This window comes from Argiope bruennichi, chromosome 7 (genome assembly GCF_947563725.1).
Source record: "Argiope bruennichi chromosome 7, qqArgBrue1.1, whole genome shotgun sequence".
In the NCBI taxonomy this organism is placed as follows: domain Eukaryota; kingdom Metazoa; phylum Arthropoda; class Arachnida; order Araneae; family Araneidae; genus Argiope; species Argiope bruennichi.
In genome coordinates, this window is record NC_079157.1 from 74,640,402 (window position 1) to 74,658,438 (window position 18,037).

Consider the following 18,037-nt stretch of genomic DNA (forward strand, 5'->3'; position numbering starts at 1 on the left):
ATACAATAGAATCAGCAGTTTTGAAGAAGGGACCGAGTGGCAACAAATTTCAATACATGCAACATTTTATTATATAGATGTTCATTGTTTGGTGTAAAAATAGAATAAGAACTGCGTAGTAAACCATTGACATAAAGAATCTTTTATGAAAGTTTGGTGGGGGGAATACACAAGGAAAACAGAAAGTTCTTTTTATTTCCCTAACAGATTTGTTTATTCCCTTCAAGTCCGGCAGTTCAGTCTATATGCTTTTTTTTTTTTCCTTTTCTTTTTTCAATATTTTTTGTGTCTGCTTCTGACATTGTAGTGTGGTTTCAGTTTTTTAATACTGTTATTGAGTAATTATCATTTTTAAACTTAACAGGCTTCAGGTAGACATTTTGTAAATTGATTTCTCTTGCTGTAAGATATTTCTCTTTAATCTATTTAAACTCTGTATTCATGTGGATGTTTATTTTTTAAAGGCACAATTTGTCTTGTCAGCAAATGTATTCTATTCAATTATTCCTACTCCATTTATTTCTCAGTTTTGTCTTGTTTTGCAATCAACAATTATATTCTGCTCAGTTACTTTCATTACACTGATATTCAACTTTGTAAAAATTATTCATTAAAATAGTTATATTTTATTATATTTCTGAGTATTTATGATAATTTCTATTTGACATTAATCCATTCTAAATATTCTTCCCCCCCCCCTACAAAAAACTGCTGCAGTAGAAGTTGACTCATTCAAGGCAAATAGAATTTTAATAAAAGCCAATTTATTCAGAAATTCGAATTGAGAAAAACTAGTTCTTAAAATAAGTATGCAAGAAAAAATTAACTAAAAATATTTTTAAAGCTGCATTTTTAATATTTAATATTTTGTTAAATAATATTCATGTAAAAAATATTCAGTAATAATTAAAACTTCAAATATTTTAATTATTTAAAATTTTTATATATAAGTATTTTTAAAAAACTGAATATAGAGTAAAGAATACAATAGTTATTTAGTAAAATTTCAGAATAATCTCATTAAGTTTCTACAAAGATTAGAACAATTTAGTACCATTTTTATTAATACTTTGTCATTTGATAAGTTCTCAAATGAATTAGAGAATTGAATTGAGAAATGAATTATAAAAAAATTATTTACTTATGATCATTGAGAACAACACAATATAAAGACATATTTAACTGATGAAAGCAATTTAGAAATAAAAGCATTTTTTAGTTTGGGCATTGGATTAAAGATGTTTTTTCCATATTATGTTAATAGGAAGCCCAAAGGCCAAGTGAAAAGTTGAAACAAAAAGCTTTCAAATGAGCTAAGTTCCTATAGTTATTTTCATGTAATGACATTTTTTTTTCTTTATTACATAACATAACAAAAATTCACTGAAGAGAAATTAACTATGCCACACATTAAAAAAGTTAGATATGCAATTGTCAGAGTCTTTATTCAAAAACTTTTATAGATATTAAGAAGTCTACATTCCTCACTTTTCATTCTCTTTTCTGTACTATTCTTATAATGTGTCCCTACAAAGTTTGCGTAATCATAAGAATAACTCTTACAACAAAGTGTTAGTGATGAATGTTGCCATTATTCTGTTCTTTGGAACTGTTCATCACTATTATTTGATTATAATTATTCTTATGATTTGGCAAATTTTCTCTTTCATCCATACCTATACTTCAAAATTGCTGAATTAGTAGTTTGCTTCTGCTGTGAGAATTTGTGGCAATAATCCTTATTATTGAATTTGGAATTTCAAACCATGCAAACATATTGCATCTATAGGTCTTTTCAGTTTGATTTAAATGCTTAGTCCATTGAATTTGATTTTTTCTAAGATTGGAAATAAATTATCTGTATTTTTGCAATATTATAATTAAGTATGGATTCATCCTTTTGCAAATTTTTTTCTGCAACATTTAGTTTATTCTTAAATAGTGAAAAGTAATTGAAAATATTTTGTCTGTAAGTATTCAGTGTTGATGTTAATTGCATAAATAAAGCAATAATATTTATATTCAAAATTTTAAAGAACTCTGTAAACAAAGAGATCATCAAGATTTAGTGACATCTTTATTTATAAAAGTTACTAATAAACTACCCATGAGCGTTCTAATATTGTAGTTATTAATTAGTTGAAGCTCTAAAAAGAAGAAATAGTTTTTGTAGTATATCAATACTCCTCATGAATTCACCATAAAAATTTAGATTAATTTACTAATGCTAAGTGATCATAAGTTTGTTGTGCAAAAATATTTAGTGAACCATTCGTTGTAACATAATTAATAATAATTGCATGATGTCTTTACTATCTTTTAATTCATTAGAGTTGTTTAAAAAAATTGCTTTATATATCAATTATTCTAAAACTGAATTACTTATTGATTAAGCTGTTTTTTTGTGTGTAGGTTATGTACCTTCTTTATTTATTATCATTTGAAGTAGTCTGTTCAGTGAGCTGATATGGAGCCAAAGGACGACTTTGAAGAATTTTATGATTGTACTGAAATTTGTGGCATTGATGAATATGACCATGGCTATGTAAGTACATTTTCTGAAATTGTGTCTTACATTCTAAATATAGATTATTTACAAGTTTTTCAAATCAACTGTAAGCTTGCTTAGATGAATTTTATCAATTTTTAGCAAGGTTTGGCAGTTTTCTTTTAAAATAATTGGATTACAAGGCAGATATAAAGCAATACTTGTTAGAAATAGGTTGCACCTATTTAAGATTAGCTGCCAAGTTTACTTCTGTGGCAGTAAAATATCTCATTCTCAAGTTTTAATAACTTTTCTTCTTCATGTGTTCAACTACTTGACATATCTACAAAGTATATCATGTAATCAAATGATGTAACATAAAACAAACTAAGTAATGAGAATAAGTAACAGTGTGAACTACATACGACATATGCAGTCATATGTAGATCATACTGATGCAACACTTCATAGTATTGAAACATGAAACACTTTTTGTCGACAGATGAATCAAAAAGATTATTGATTGTTATTATGATAATTTTTAATGAAACATATTACAGAATTTTACTAGCTTCCCTCAAAATTCTATGAAATTCTAGTTTTAAAGAAATAATAATTGCCATTTTCTCAGCCTAATACTTTATGAGGATATTTAAATAATTTATTTATGAGATAAATAAATAATTAGAATATTTTTTCATTGTCTAATTCTGAATAAAAAAAATTATAAAATAATAGTCTTTTACTTTTTTAATGAGATTGCATTTAAAAACCCACAAGATGTCAAGAAGGTATAGAAGTTATCAACTAGTGCTTTAGTTTAATTATAAGATTTTAAAACAACTACGAAGAATTTTAGTATTACACAAAAATATATAATTGAAACAAACTGTCTGTAAACATTAACTTATCTTATTATTATTTTGCTTTCGGGAACATTATGAGTTATTTTTCATTCTCTAGTATGAGTTGAATTGCTGTTAATTGAACTTTTCTGATTTGCATCATTCTGATATCATCACATAAGGATTACTTGCTCTGACCCATTTTATTTTTCTTTCTTATTCATATATTTGTGATTTCAATTTTATAGAAAACTTTTAGTTTCTTTTCTTAGATTATTATTTTAAGGTGGGCATTCATTCTTGTACAGTTTAATTAAAAAAACTTCCAAAATTATAATTCAAAACTCAAAAATAAATTGATCTCTAACTAACTTGTCTGTGAAATTGTTTCAATAACTTTTTATATATTGTCATTTTATAATCATTGCACAAATACTGAGTATTATACCCTTAAGTTTTTAACGTTATGATACTGAAGTCATAATATGGCTTTAAATCATACTTTAAATTTGACCTTAAATCATACCTTATTCTTGATAACCTTATTCAGATATTTGTTTCATGCAGTCTATGTAAAAAAAAAAAAAAAAAAAAAAAAAAAAGAATGAAACAGGACTTATTTTTCATTTGATAATCTTTTTTAATTTATATTGCTTTAGAAGTTCAACTCATTGTTGACTTTTTATAAAAACATTATTTGGTTTATTTTAGTATCAGAAAAAAAAATCATTAGTTCTTTTTCAATCAAAACTTTCATTGAATATCTTGCAGTAGAATTTTTAAATTGAATACTCTTCATATTTATTGGAATTCAAAAATTTTCTGAATATGATCCTATTCCTGATTTAATTCTGATATTCACTGCATTTTCAGTGTCTTTCATCAAAGAGATGATTAATCTGAAATAAAAAATTTCTTTGATTACTCCAGTTTTATATTTAATCATAAAATAAGAAATATTTTTCTAAATATTTGATTTCTTTTTAAAATATAATTTTATTTATTTTAATTTATTTAAGTTCAGTTTCTTTAACCCTTAAATCTTAATTACCAGTGCAACAAATTATCATATTTCTGAAGTTTTAAGTTAAAATTTTTATAGAAGTTTTAAGTTAAAATTTTATAATCCATTAATTTTATAATTCTGTTCCAAATTACGGACAGTCCATAAACATTTAGTTTTTCATATTATTTGAAACAAATCAATATGAAATTCACTCTCAAATCAAAATGTGTCTTCTTATTAGATAATTGAGGAAATACTTCTCTTAAGGGAATAAATTGAATATAGATTTTTTATGTTAAATAATTTTTAAATTTTAAACTAAAATTTAATAAGTATACATTTGAAGATTCTGAATCATTCTACCAAAGCTTTTTTCTATTAATTAAAAATATTATGGGAAAAAATGATTTAAAAAGATTTATGAGAATTAATGTCCATTTTTTAAATTACTTAAATAATTGTATTGATAAATTTTACTGCTTATATTTATATACTCTAGGACAAAGTTCATCTTCGTTGACGCTTATGGAAGCTTTACAATTCGATTTTTTAAAAGTTTCACTGAACGCCGATAGATGGCGCACATGTTATTTACCTGTTGAAACTGTTTAGCTGTTCTTGTTCACCTAATTCAAACCTTTGTTTTAATTTGGCAATTTCGACTTGGAGAAAAATTTGAGAAGCTTTTAAAAAGTTATTTATGAAGCACATTTAATATTATTGGAATAAGAGAAAAATTAAATTTTAACTAATATACATTAAATAATAAAAATTAAATGAAATATTTTAAAAAGAAAAATTTAGAAGATTTTATTTTTGAAAATTGAAGAAAATATTGAATTCTATTATTTTGTATAATGTTTATTACTGTAGTTATTAGACGAAAGGTAGCTTGAAAATTTAAAAAGTAATATATGAAAATATCATTTTATCGGTGAGATATTAATGAATCAGGAAAATAAAATTACTTTCTTCTGAATATTAGCTGATTTAACATCATGCCTTGTAAAATAGAAAATATTAAAATATATAGTTGATAAAAATTTATAAGTAGTTAACATTCGTGCGCGAAATTGACAGATATCTTAGTCAGTAATTTTTTCAGTTTTTGTCATTTAAAAAAATATTATGAAACGTCGTGATTGCTATTTTTTTGCATCTTCATCTATATAACTATTCTTTTCTTTTCGTAATTACTCAAGGAAAATCTGTTATTCTGTTAATGATTTGTTTGCCTTTAATATGTCGATCTTTTAACAACTTTTATTAGTGTTTTGGCAACAGCTGTTATCATTAAAAAGCAATACAGTGTTTTTCTAATACTGTGATATTAAAAATAAAATTTTAATATTGATCTACCATTTTATAACAAACGATAATTGAATGATAAATTGCTAATATTTTTTACTTAGATGTATTATATTCGCTCAAATATTTGTTTGATAAATATTTTATGGAACTGAATTCTAAATGAAAATGCCCTTATAGAAAAAAGAATTTTAGAATTTTCGGACCAAAAAAAATAATTAGATATGTTTTTATTTATTCTATCCCCCTTTTTTCTTGTTTACGATATATTTGCAAAAGTATTGTATAATCGAAATTCTTAGTACTTGTAGTGTCAGTGAAATTTTGGGAAGCTATTTATTAATTTTTATTATGATGTAGACTGACTCACTAGGTAGGAATTATTTTAATTATAGTTCTAGAAACCATTTTTTTAAACAGTTCTATGGGTAATTTGATGGTACATTGAAATTCTTCGTAAATCCGTGTTTATTCGACTTAGGAATGCCCAGCTATTTTTAAAAGAACTCTGTAATCATAAATCCTCTAGTAATTTCTTCTCACAATAGCTCCAGAACATTCGCTTTGAATAGTCGTTAGCAGGGGGGGGGGGAAGTAGGAGAAAATCTATGCTTGTTTTGTAATTTTAGTTCCGCAGCTTTCACTACTGAGTGCTAATTTATTTTCTTTTTAGAGATCAAAGTTCCAGTTTTTATTTTTTTAAATTTTTTTCCATATAACCTTGGAGCTTATAGATTTTAGAACTACATTTATTTTTTCACCCTCTTTTTTTTTTTTTTTTTTTTTTTTTTTTTCTTCTTTTCAAAATACATCTGCCCAGACGAGCTTCATCCTTGAAATTATCTATAGTATATTTACTTTGAAATATTTATAAAAATATATGATTAAATAATTGCAGAAAATTATTTTTTAGTTCAATTATTGGTTTATTTTGCCCAATTTCTATTTATGTTTCATTGATTTTTTCCTCCATTTTTAATCATTCGCTATGACTTAAAAAAAGTTTTTAATGTATGAATTATAACACATTTGAATGCATTATGCTCCATAAAAAATGGCAGTCGAACTTTAAATTGTACTGTGTTTGCATCATACCTGTATCATTTTGTTATCACATATTTTAAAATAATAATTTAAAACGAAGACATTCATAGATGTGTTAGTGCGTGGATAAACGTGGATTTTGTAAATCATGGATTGATATGAAGAATCAAGGAAATTTAGGTCAATTGCATCGATTTATATCTCTTTCTTAGGAATACAACATGAATTTAATTGAAATCGCCAATTTTGTAAATATAGCCGGTGTTTATTATATATATATATATATATATATATATATATATATATATATATATATATATAAATCTAACTCAAACTATTAAATCGAATCCATTTTTTTTCTGTCATTCAGAATTGAATGATTATTGCCAGATACAGACTGGGCTATTTAATTACTAAATTATTTTACTCGGTAACATTTTATATTAAAATGTGTACCACACGTTCGGACTGTGAAAGATTTTTTTCTTTTACTGTTTGCAGTATCTATATGAATGATTAAGAGAGTGGTTAAGTTGATAACAAAAAGGTATGGAATACATATATTTATGAATATTATATTTTGAAATATATTTGCTCGAAGAAATTTAGAATATATAATATGAAATTTCCATGATTTTTATTGGGGAAGTCTTTAAATTGCAGGAAAGAATGGCATTAATATTTATTAAAAATATGTTTCGTACAAAAGCAACTGTTTTTAATTTCGGAAAGCAACTGTTTTTATTTGCTCGTATATGAAGTATGCAAAGAAGAAAGTATTATAATCGAAAAAAAAAAAAAATCGGTTTTGAGATTTTGGCGAATCAAGGAACCTCAGACCTCCAGAAGTTTGGAAACACGAAGTTTGGAATTATGTCTTTCTGTGAAAACGGTAACTCAACGGTAACCTTGAGCTAGACGGATAAAATTTGGTATGTGATCTTTCCAACAAATTTATATAATTCTGTTAAATTTTGAACGAAAATTCATTCAGTGGAGGTCTGTTTGCTATTCGAATATAAGTGAATTACAAAACGTAAATAGAAAGATAAAGGAAATATCAATCATATATCAATATCATCTAATATATATAAGGTTTATGATCTTAAATGTAGACTATCAAATTTAATATCAATTCTGTTTAAGGTTAACCGTCTGTCGGTCGGTACTTCCGGTTGCATATAAATGGAATAACTCAAAATCCCATGACTTAAATAAACAAAATTTGATGTGTAATCTTGTGACAGCAAGTGTTTTTATATGCCAAATTTTGGTTTCAACCAACCAGTAAATAAATAAACAAATATATACAAATTTGATTTTCGAGTATTTGTATAGTAATGCCAAGGATTAAACGGAAAAAAAAAAAAAAAAAAAAAAAAAAGCTAAAGATTTCTTGATTGATTTGCAAAATTCTTAGATTCATTCCATAGATCAATATTACATCAAAAACTACTATTTTCAGAAATATTTCATAAATTTTATGAGAGAGCATGCGAGAAAGTTCTATGTAGATTGGATCCGCTGGTAGAAAAAGTAATCTGTTGATTTTTTTTTATGCTTTCGTTAACTAAAGAAAATATATAATGTACACTAAAATTAAAACAAAGGAAACCTTTCTAGGAATAGCTTTTCATGCGTTTTCAAGAAATCAAAGCGGCAAATTTTGAAAGTTGATGGCAGAACAGCTTTTAAAATGGACATGCCAAAAAATAAAATTCCCCTATGATTTGAGATGTTATAAGACCTAGAATTAAAGTGTCTTCAACACGAATCTGACTTAGAGTGGCAGCATATTCATTGAATCATTCAGATTAATTCATTTAATGGTTCATAATTAAATCATTCAGAGGTAAAAAGTGCCATTTTCAACATGGCGTCCTTTTATTAGAACAACAACAAAAAAAGTACTTTTCTCGTAGACGTTAATGACGCTCTTTTTTATCCGATTCGACACGGCTAATATGCATTTTTACCATCTTGTTCAGAGACCGGTTGACACGGTTACCATTATCACGTAGATCACTCATCGAAACATAGTAATTAATGTGCTCGAGGAGAGATGGAATTATGGTCAGTCGGTGCATTAATTAGGCTACAATTGCTGAGCATCGATATGGGCAGGCTGTTGCCTAATTGAGGAAAGAAACTTCAAAAAACAAGGTCTGGATGAGGGCGATTACGGATCAGCTGATGGTTAGAAGAAGAATGTAGGTTTAGATAATTGGATTAGATTGTGTCAAGATTCGGAATCTGTTTTATGCCGATTTCGGGCTCTTTTATTGGATTTTGTTTGAAGGGATGGGCTCGTTCGATTTTATTGAAAAGATAAATGGGTGAACTAGTGTTTTGTTATTGTCATGCAAATCGAATTGCTTACCGGTATTTCTATTTTATTATGCAATCTAATTTCAGATGTAGTTTTATTATTATTAATATCGTTTGCGGCATTTTGTTCCATTTGTAAGAAAGACTTTATTTTCAGATTCAGTTTTTGAAGATTGTGCCTTGTATGGAACATTTTATTAACCCCTTCTTGGGCCGTGGGAAGTATGCTTCTCACCAAATTTATCAATCTTTGTATGAAATTATGTAGGTTGGCATAAGTTCTGACAAATTTCTTTTAGTAAGTCAAACTTGGATGCTTCAGTTCTTTATCTCAGACAAAATGATGTGTCTTGATTTGTTATTTAATCATTAATTAGCCAAATTAATTAATGAATCAAATTAAATTTATCTAATAATCTAAATGAACCCCTTTTCTTATTCTAATTTCAAGCCTAAAAATATTTTAACATAATATGACTAGAAAAAAATTACCCTTTAAAGAGTTACGCTATTTTTTGCTGGGTTTTAAAAAGTTAGAGAGAGGGATAAAAAAAAAAATAATAAACTTTTAAAAAGTGTATTTCTTGATAGACTGATTATATGAAAACTACTTATTGCAGTGGCTCTGCATGACACAATTTTGAAAAGATTTTTGCAGATATTTACCGATCATATATCTATACTTATAAATAAAGCTCAATGTGTGTGTGTGTGTGTGTGTTGGCGCTCTACAGGCCAGATCATTTGACATACAGCTATCAAATTTGGTACATGTATACCTTAGAGGTCGGGAATGTGCACCTGGGGTTCCTTTTTTTGAAATTTTAATTAGAATTTTAATTATTAATTAAAAACTAACTTTCCCGCCAAAAAAATCTTCCATTTTCCCCACCGCCAAATGAGTAAGGCTTCATTTTTTTTTCTTTTCTCCCAACAGTAATGAGGCTAGGGTTAACATTTTTCGGCCGATTATTTCAAACGATTCTGTTTATTTTCTTAATGTTTGATGCATTTAAAATTAAACATTGTTAATTAATCCATGTTTCACATTCATTCTGAAGTACTTTTGAATTAAAATAACACAGAATAAAGGAAATTAAAAATGTCTAATCTGCATAGCGTTACCCCAACTGGCGTAGAAAAATTCACGCATTTGCGTTAGCATAACTGGCGAAGAAAATTCACGCATGTGTATTATGTTCAGATTGTTGTCGTGACAACCATTATCAACGGATGATTTAAATTATTTTTAGGTTAGTTGCATGCTTTTGTAAGTAAATTGTATTTATATTCGTTATATATATTTTTTGTATATGCTAATAGTTTTAAGTACATCGTTTTTTAAGTAGTTTTTTTAAACCTGTTTTCGACTGATTATTTTAAACGATTCATTTTATTTTCTTAGTGTTTGATGCATTTAAAATTAAACATTGTTAATGAATCGATCTTGTCATGATGAATCTGAGAAAATGTTGTTGACAAATTCTTTAGATATTACATAAATTAAGAGAAATATTCTTTAGTGCCCATAAGGTTTAAATGCTCAGTGACTCTGGTTTCAGTAACCATATTATAAAAAAAAATTCCTTGCTTCAGTAAAAAATATTATTATATTAATTGCAGATTAATCATTTCCACTTTAATTTAAAGTATAAATTCAACGGGAGCTAACAGAAAATTAGAGAGATACATATTACTATATGACTGAAGGCCTTTATAATATTGTGAGTAAATTATATGACTCTCAAAATTTGAAGTTTCAAAATATTTTGATGAAGAATCTATTAAAGTTGGAATTGTGTAAAATATTAAATATTAAACTCCGGTTCAACCTATTTAATTATTAAAATTTAAACGAACATTAAGATTGGCGAACAGGCTGGTCGCCAAAGGCGGCTAGTATATATATATTTCTAAATTTAAATCCTAATTAATTTTCTAACATTTCAAATTTTCTCAGTTCCAAGTGAAGGAATAAAAAATACCTAATGCCTACAACATTCTTTCAAAGATACCTAAGATTCCCTTTCCTAAATCGACACTTATCAAATAAATCACTATAAAAATCGCATAGTAAAATTCACTGAAGGGAAAAATTCTGGTCTCTTTCGTTCTTGTATCGTGATGTAGGCTGACGCGTCTTTTATATCCGTTTGTTTCTTGTACAAAGTATGCCTCCTGGCCTCGCAACTGCTAAAATATGTTTACATATCTATACACGATCTTTACCGATCGCTTATGTGTGTGTATAATGCTACAACCCATGTTAACTTGTAAATACACGAGCACACACATTGTGCAGAAGTTAGAGACTGGATAGTGACTTTCAACCCCTTTGCTCTGTTTATTTTTATTGCTATAGATTTATTGATTTGTATTGCCACATTTAAATAATAGTAATAAAAATCTTCTACTCCAATTTTCTTTTCTTAATTTGAAATTATTAAAATGCATGTGGGCTAGAATTAAATGTCTGTATGAAAATTAAATGAAATAGCAGAAATGTTTGTTGGAACACTATTTAAAAAGGGTTAGTTTTAGAAAATTTTAGACATTTTGCATAATTTAACTTTTTTGAATGTATTTGATTATAATTTATTTAAGTGTGACAAAACAAATCGTAATAAATATTTACGCTTGAATAAATATTGAACTGTGAGATATCAATAAAATCATTGTTTATGCTTGTTTCTGTGTGCAATACTCTATTGTTTTTTACTTACTTACTTGAAAAGGATCTGAAAATATTAACTTAGGTAGTAAAGAATCTACTTTTGCCTTCTATTTATCGCGGAAAATTATTTTCTCATATGAATTTTTTCTATGATTTTTCGGAGAAAGATTTATAACCCTGGTTATCAGTTAAACTTTTTTTTTTAAATGCTCACTCATTTTGAAAAGTCAATTTTAAATTTTAGAAAACTCTGTATTCCAATGTGTATATTTAATTTTTAAGAACTTGATTTATACGCAGGAACTGAAAACAGTGCTGTTAGGTGACGTTAGGGGTGAAACGCAGCTGTATTTGAATTATAGCTTTTGTGCACATCATTTGCCCGCACATTTGTGGTTTCCTGAATTCATTAATTTTTAGCAGGGGCATAGGCGAATAATCATTGAGGTGTAAGGGGAATTCATGGGGGGCACCTTGAAATGAGGATGAGATGCTTCCGGCATGGTGGCTGGATCTCGCCACCCTGGAGGGTACACAAATAGGTGGGGGATATGACTCCTCCCATCGATGACGGAACGTACTTCCTTCGGGGAGGGTTGTACCGTGGCCGGTTACGGCCCTTAGGACTCAACCACAGTTCCGGCCATTCAGTTTTTATGGTTTAAATCCGTGTGCCTTCGTGGCGGGTCGGAGAGTTAGATGGCTTCCCATAAGAATTGAATGAGAGAATTTTCATACTGGGCTCTTTGTATCTTTAAAACGATGTATTTAACATCAGTGGAATCAGTTCACATGGTGTTAAAAGGCGTATTTCAAACATAACTGCGCATGTCTTGTAACATAACGACATGCTGTTGTCTTCCATTATATCTTGATGTCACGCTTTTTCTTTTTGCAAGAAGCGTAAAGCGGCGGTCCAACGACCTGCGACCTCACGGATTTGGTCATAAATCTGACATCCAACCCACTAGGGGACCACACTCCCCCATCGCCCGCGGTACGCCTGTAGTTTCCCGCAAAATGTCGGTAGATGGATAAACACCAAAGAACCGGAAAATTTGTTTGGGCTATGAGGGGGAAGTGAGTCAAAGAAACTGAGGGTTTTGAGCGGTCGAAAGGGGAACGCGTGCCGTCTGAAGATTTCTCTGGTCGTGGGTCCGCTGCCACAGGCGGGGGTGGCACCACGAAGGAAGGGGGACAGTTTTATGACCACATCTGTGAAGATCATCCGGTCGTTGGACCGCGGCTTAACACATTCAAAAATTAAACTTACGGTGTCAGTCAACGTAACTCCATTGCTACGTTAAGTAATCCGTACATTTATTGTTTAAAAAAAAAAATAAGATTTCGTTTGATTTTTTCGTGAAACCTGAGCCAGTGACCTCTTGGGTATCATAAATATTTCTATCAACTTTAAATTCACCTTTTGTCCGAGTTAAATATGACCAGCACATTTCTCAGCTGTTTGTGGGATTACTGTACCTTCAGCTCCTGTTTCTTTATTACATTCTTCTAAATCCCTCTTACACATTAAATACATGCTGTGTTCAAGCGATATTTCCTGTCATTTCCTCCCCTTTAAGTTGATTGAATCCGTCCATCGGAACGCGTGCACACTTTTGAATCGCTTATCTCATTGTTATCAGAAAGGTTAAAAGCACTTGACGTGAGAGGGGATTTGCTTTTATAAAAGATGGTGAGCTAAATGTAAGAAATGTTCATTGCATGATTGATTGATGGCTTTTCCCTGATGGATTTTTCTTCCTGGAAGACTATTTCAATCAGTCAATAAAAAGACTGTCGTGGTAATAAGCAAAGGACTTAGTCGTGACTTTTGGATTTCACGCCATTATTATTATTCCTTTAAAAGAGCAAAGTTGAATTTGTTTGAAGTTTGGTTTGCTTTGGATTGTCAGTTTGTACCTGCGTGTTGATATTATCCAATACCGAGAAAGAATGATTAGGTTCGTGTTGAAGTTTTGTAGTTGACTTTTAGAGTTGTAAAGACTATTTGTATGTAAATACAATTCTATGGATAATTGAGTCTCTGTATATCGCCAGAAATGAGCTCGAGATTTAGTTGGGTGTTTCTGTTCAAAAATAAAATGTGACTGTTTTTCGCCAAATATATGGTATTGAGCAGAAAGAATACAAAATGTAGCAAATATATCTTTCCTTCCCTTTGTAGATCTTCATATTTAGAAGAAAAACTAGACGAATATTTAATTTTAAAAATCCAAGATCAGTATTTTCTGTATGATGCTTTTCCCTATACTGTCTATACTCGGATTCAGAAATCCTTCGGACTTCTGCGTGTGCACCAAGAGGCTTTACTTCTCCAAAGTAAGGTGAGATAAAAGGACGTTCGTCTAATGAATCGGAAGTCAGGGTCGACGTCTTATAAAAAATTCGGAAAAACGCACAGATTTTTCTAAATATCACCCCTTTGTGGAAAAAAATCGCCCAGAATGAACGAATCCTGAGACGAAATACTGAAGACGAATTTTAGAAGAGTTTAGAGAATTTAGAGAGTGGTGATTTTTTCTTTGTTCTTCTTTCTAAGCTAGATTATAAAGCATCAAATCGATATATATTTTTCGTCTAGATTATCAAATCGTTATATATTTTTATCGACAGAAGGTAGATATTTCATGGTGATAGTGAAGTATATAATTATGATTTAAGAATGGAAATGTTTCTCATCATGTACGATTTCGAGAAATTAGTTGGGTATGAACTTTAGAATTATAATTTTTTTTTTTTTTGTTTGTTCGGAAGGGATTGAATGGCATTTTTTTTTTATTCAAATGAGCAAGTGATGTAATTTTTTTTGGTATATAATAAAAGAATTCACTGATTTTGGGCAACATATAGAACTTCAGAACATAACATGTTTTAAAAATATTATCATGATATTCGTACTTAATACTAGATATTATTTTGTTTTGATTTTCGTGCATTAAATTACTTTCAAAGAATCAATGTGAAAATTTTAGTCGATAATTTTAATTGATGTACAAATTGTAATTGAGATCCTTAAATTCGTTAGAATTTGATCGATTAAATTCTTCCTTATTGAAGCGAGAAATCAGTGACGATCTTTTCTCGTTTCGGTGACTCATAAATATATCATTGTGCTAGTACTATGGAGATCGTTTTGCTTTTTCACTTTGGTACTATGGGGAACTAACTAGTACTGGTGGTAAGATGCTCTTTTTGATATATTTATAAGTTGGCTTTCTATTTGTAAACAAAAATCAGTCAGAATGTTCTACAGAATACAGTGTTGGAACTCATAGCTACCAAATTTAACTTTGAACTAGGTAGCTTTAACTCCGCCAATGGCATATTTAAAATAAATGGTGCCTAGGGCAAATTGCCACTTTTTACATTTATTTATCATTAGGGGCTTAATAAAGGTAAATAGCGATTGGAGAATATTAAATTTTGCATTTTCATCACATTAGACTATAAATAAAGGCATAAACGCACTACAATCCCTGAAGGTGACGCGAAGATGTTTTGTACTCGTTCTAACATTCCGACCACTTATCTCTGGTAGTTGCGTTTTCGGCAGAAAATGTGCTTCCTAAGAAAAAATTTTTATGTTTTTAATTTTAAAAAAAATCAGTCAAAAATGTTTATATTTTCCCCCTTTTAACAACTTTATATCATTGTGCAAAAACAATATTTACACCACTTCAGAATTAAAAAAAAAATGAAATTTCCAATTTTATTTCCATTTAGTGCTTTCTCCAATTCTAATAAATTTTTAAACATATCAGTATTTCTTTACTGCAATATCTTTCATCGTTTTAGTTTGCCTTGCAATATTTGCATTTTTTCTATTTACTTTTCTGCTGCTATGTAGTTAAAAATAAATCTGAAAAATAAAGATTAAATGGATCGCATCTCAAACATTATTATGAATCGACGTTTTGGATGAGAGATTCGAATATCCTTTAAATTTTTTTCGCCCAAATTATTAAATAAAATGTAGTATTTATCCTCTTTTTCGCATGAATTGCAGTTATTTTATTTTAAGGTGGAAATGCAAGATGGCTGTAAATTTACTTTATTGTTTCTTTGAAGAATTCCATTTCGTCTCGAGATTCTTGTGAAATGATTTTCTTGAAGATATCGTAATTTACGTGCTTACCATTGTTTTCTGTATCATAAATATAGAAATGAGCATATTTGGGGAGAAAGGGATTTTTTCTTCATAAAATTTGTAATTTTTTTTTTTTTTTTTTTGAATGTTTAATGACGGAGACGGCCTGAAGGCATTTTTACCATCTCGTACACGTGGTGTAGCGAAAGTTTAGTGATCGTCAAACAATTCGAACTCGATATTTTGACTATTCTTCATGTTTTAGATCTCCCTGAATTCGAAAAACATACTTTTTGTGGACTGTCCATCCGTCTGTGATGAAGATAGCTTAAGACGTTTTGAGCTGGATGGATGAAATTTGGTATGCGGCGTTTACACCAAATTTGTAGATTTATATCAAATTTTCAGTAAAATCCGAGGAATAAGAAAGTCGTTATGTCTGGCTGTTCGAATATAATTTAATACCACTACAAAGCGAAGTGAGCTGCATAAATAAGATTCGTCACAAGGATTTAACCTCTGTTGGGTAGTTAGTTACCTATCAAAGTTTGAGCCACAGTGAACAACGGGTTGACTGTCTGGCGGTCTATACTTTCTGAAGCGTGTAATGCAAAAACGCAAAGACATCAAATTTGGTATTGGATCTTATGACTACAACTGCAGTTTTGTGTCAAATTTTTGTTTCAGTCGATTGAGAAAAACGTGTGTCTAAGGCACAATTTCGATTTTCGGACACTTTTAACCGCATGCCAAGAATTAATCGCTAATAATTCGCCAACGATTATAGAATGGATTCAGTACAAATGCTAAAGTCACGCCAAAGACTAATATTTCAAGACTATTGTACGCCAAATCCATGCAAGGTGTTCTCTGGGATAACACCTTTATTAGAGAGTATGCGAGAAAGGTTTGGGCAGACCTATCCCCCCCCGCTGCTTGTTTTTGAAGCATTCGTTCTTAAATGTATAAAATGAACTACAGTTTTGCGCATTCATTTGTAAGGGGATGGGGGGGGGGTAGTCGATTTGTAATGAAAAAAAAATGTTTTAAGTTTTATGCCAATTTATCTTTTAAAGAATAATTTTTAAAAAATGAAATGATTTGAATTTGAAATTTATCTTAAATTTCCTTGTTTAATATAACAATGAGAGTGTTTTCCTCTCCCGCTCGTATGCTGACATAATAGGTGTGTCTTGTGTTAAGCTTCACAATATAATAAAGAAAACAGTCTGCATTTTTCTATCCTTCTCTGTAAATCGATTTTATCGAAAATTTGGTATAGATCTGCAATTTGGATTAGAGCTGATATACCAAATTTCATTTGTCTAGCTTATTGTATTTTTGAGATACTTGCTGAAATTGACGACCAACTTTTCATCCAAATTATTGATTTCTTTAGACAGCATTTCAGAATTATTGATATGGAATGCAGTTTTTTTGAAATTTTACCTTGTTATAGGGCTGAAAAACATTGATTTAATCGAATCAGCCTTCTACAAATTACAATATGTGCAAAATAAAAAATGTATATGCTACGAAATAAAGGCTGAAGTAAAAGGCCTTCTTCGGAATGAATGTCTAACGAAAGCAATTTTTTAAAAGCAATTTTAACATTGGTAAAAGCGCGTGAATGAATGTTTAGATGAATAGGTTTGAATTTCATCATACCATTAAAAAACACTGTCACAAATTGTGTTTCAAATTTCAATTAAAAATTATAAAAAATAAAATTACAATAGACTCCCGATTATCCGCTGGCCGGTTATCCGCGACTGCCGCACTAAGTTTTTTTTTTTTTTTTTTTTTTGCTTCCAAGCAAAGAGAAAATGCTTCCAAAGCAAGAAGCAAACACAAATGACTGATTTCTTCAAAAAGGTGTGTTTTACAGTTATGCTTTTGTAATTACATAATACATTACAGTATTAAAACAGTACATATGTATTAATTTTTCTGTGTATCCTTGACGCCTCTCGTAAGTACAAAGCACTTTTCTGTTTTCATTAACAAAATGCATTTTAGGTTAGTTTTGAGTGATATACTAAAATATTAAACGTCAGTTAAACATTTCCTGCTGTTTATTTTACGTTTTATTCTACATAAAACGATTTTTCAAAGTTGGAATGACTGTTTTCTCTTTTGCTATACCCGTTTCTAGCTTTTTTCGGATTATCCGCAATTTTTGTTATCCGTGGCTGCCGCACCACCCAATTCCGCGGATAATCGGGAGTGAACT

At 29.3% G+C, this 18,037-nt stretch overlaps 1 protein-coding gene across 1 annotated transcript in view; it reads left to right on the plus strand.

Annotated features, from left to right (window-relative positions):
• The window catches only part of LOC129975215 (calmodulin-regulated spectrin-associated protein 1-like), a 176,118-nt gene that overhangs the window by 6,821 nt on the left and 151,260 nt on the right, over positions 1 to 18,037 (plus strand). The window contains exon 2 of the mRNA XM_056088207.1: positions 2,413 to 2,545. Within this exon, the coding sequence (XP_055944182.1) occupies positions 2,468 to 2,545 (78 nt within the window). The 5' untranslated portion in view covers positions 2,413 to 2,467. The remainder of the gene's footprint in view (positions 1 to 2,412; positions 2,546 to 18,037) is intronic.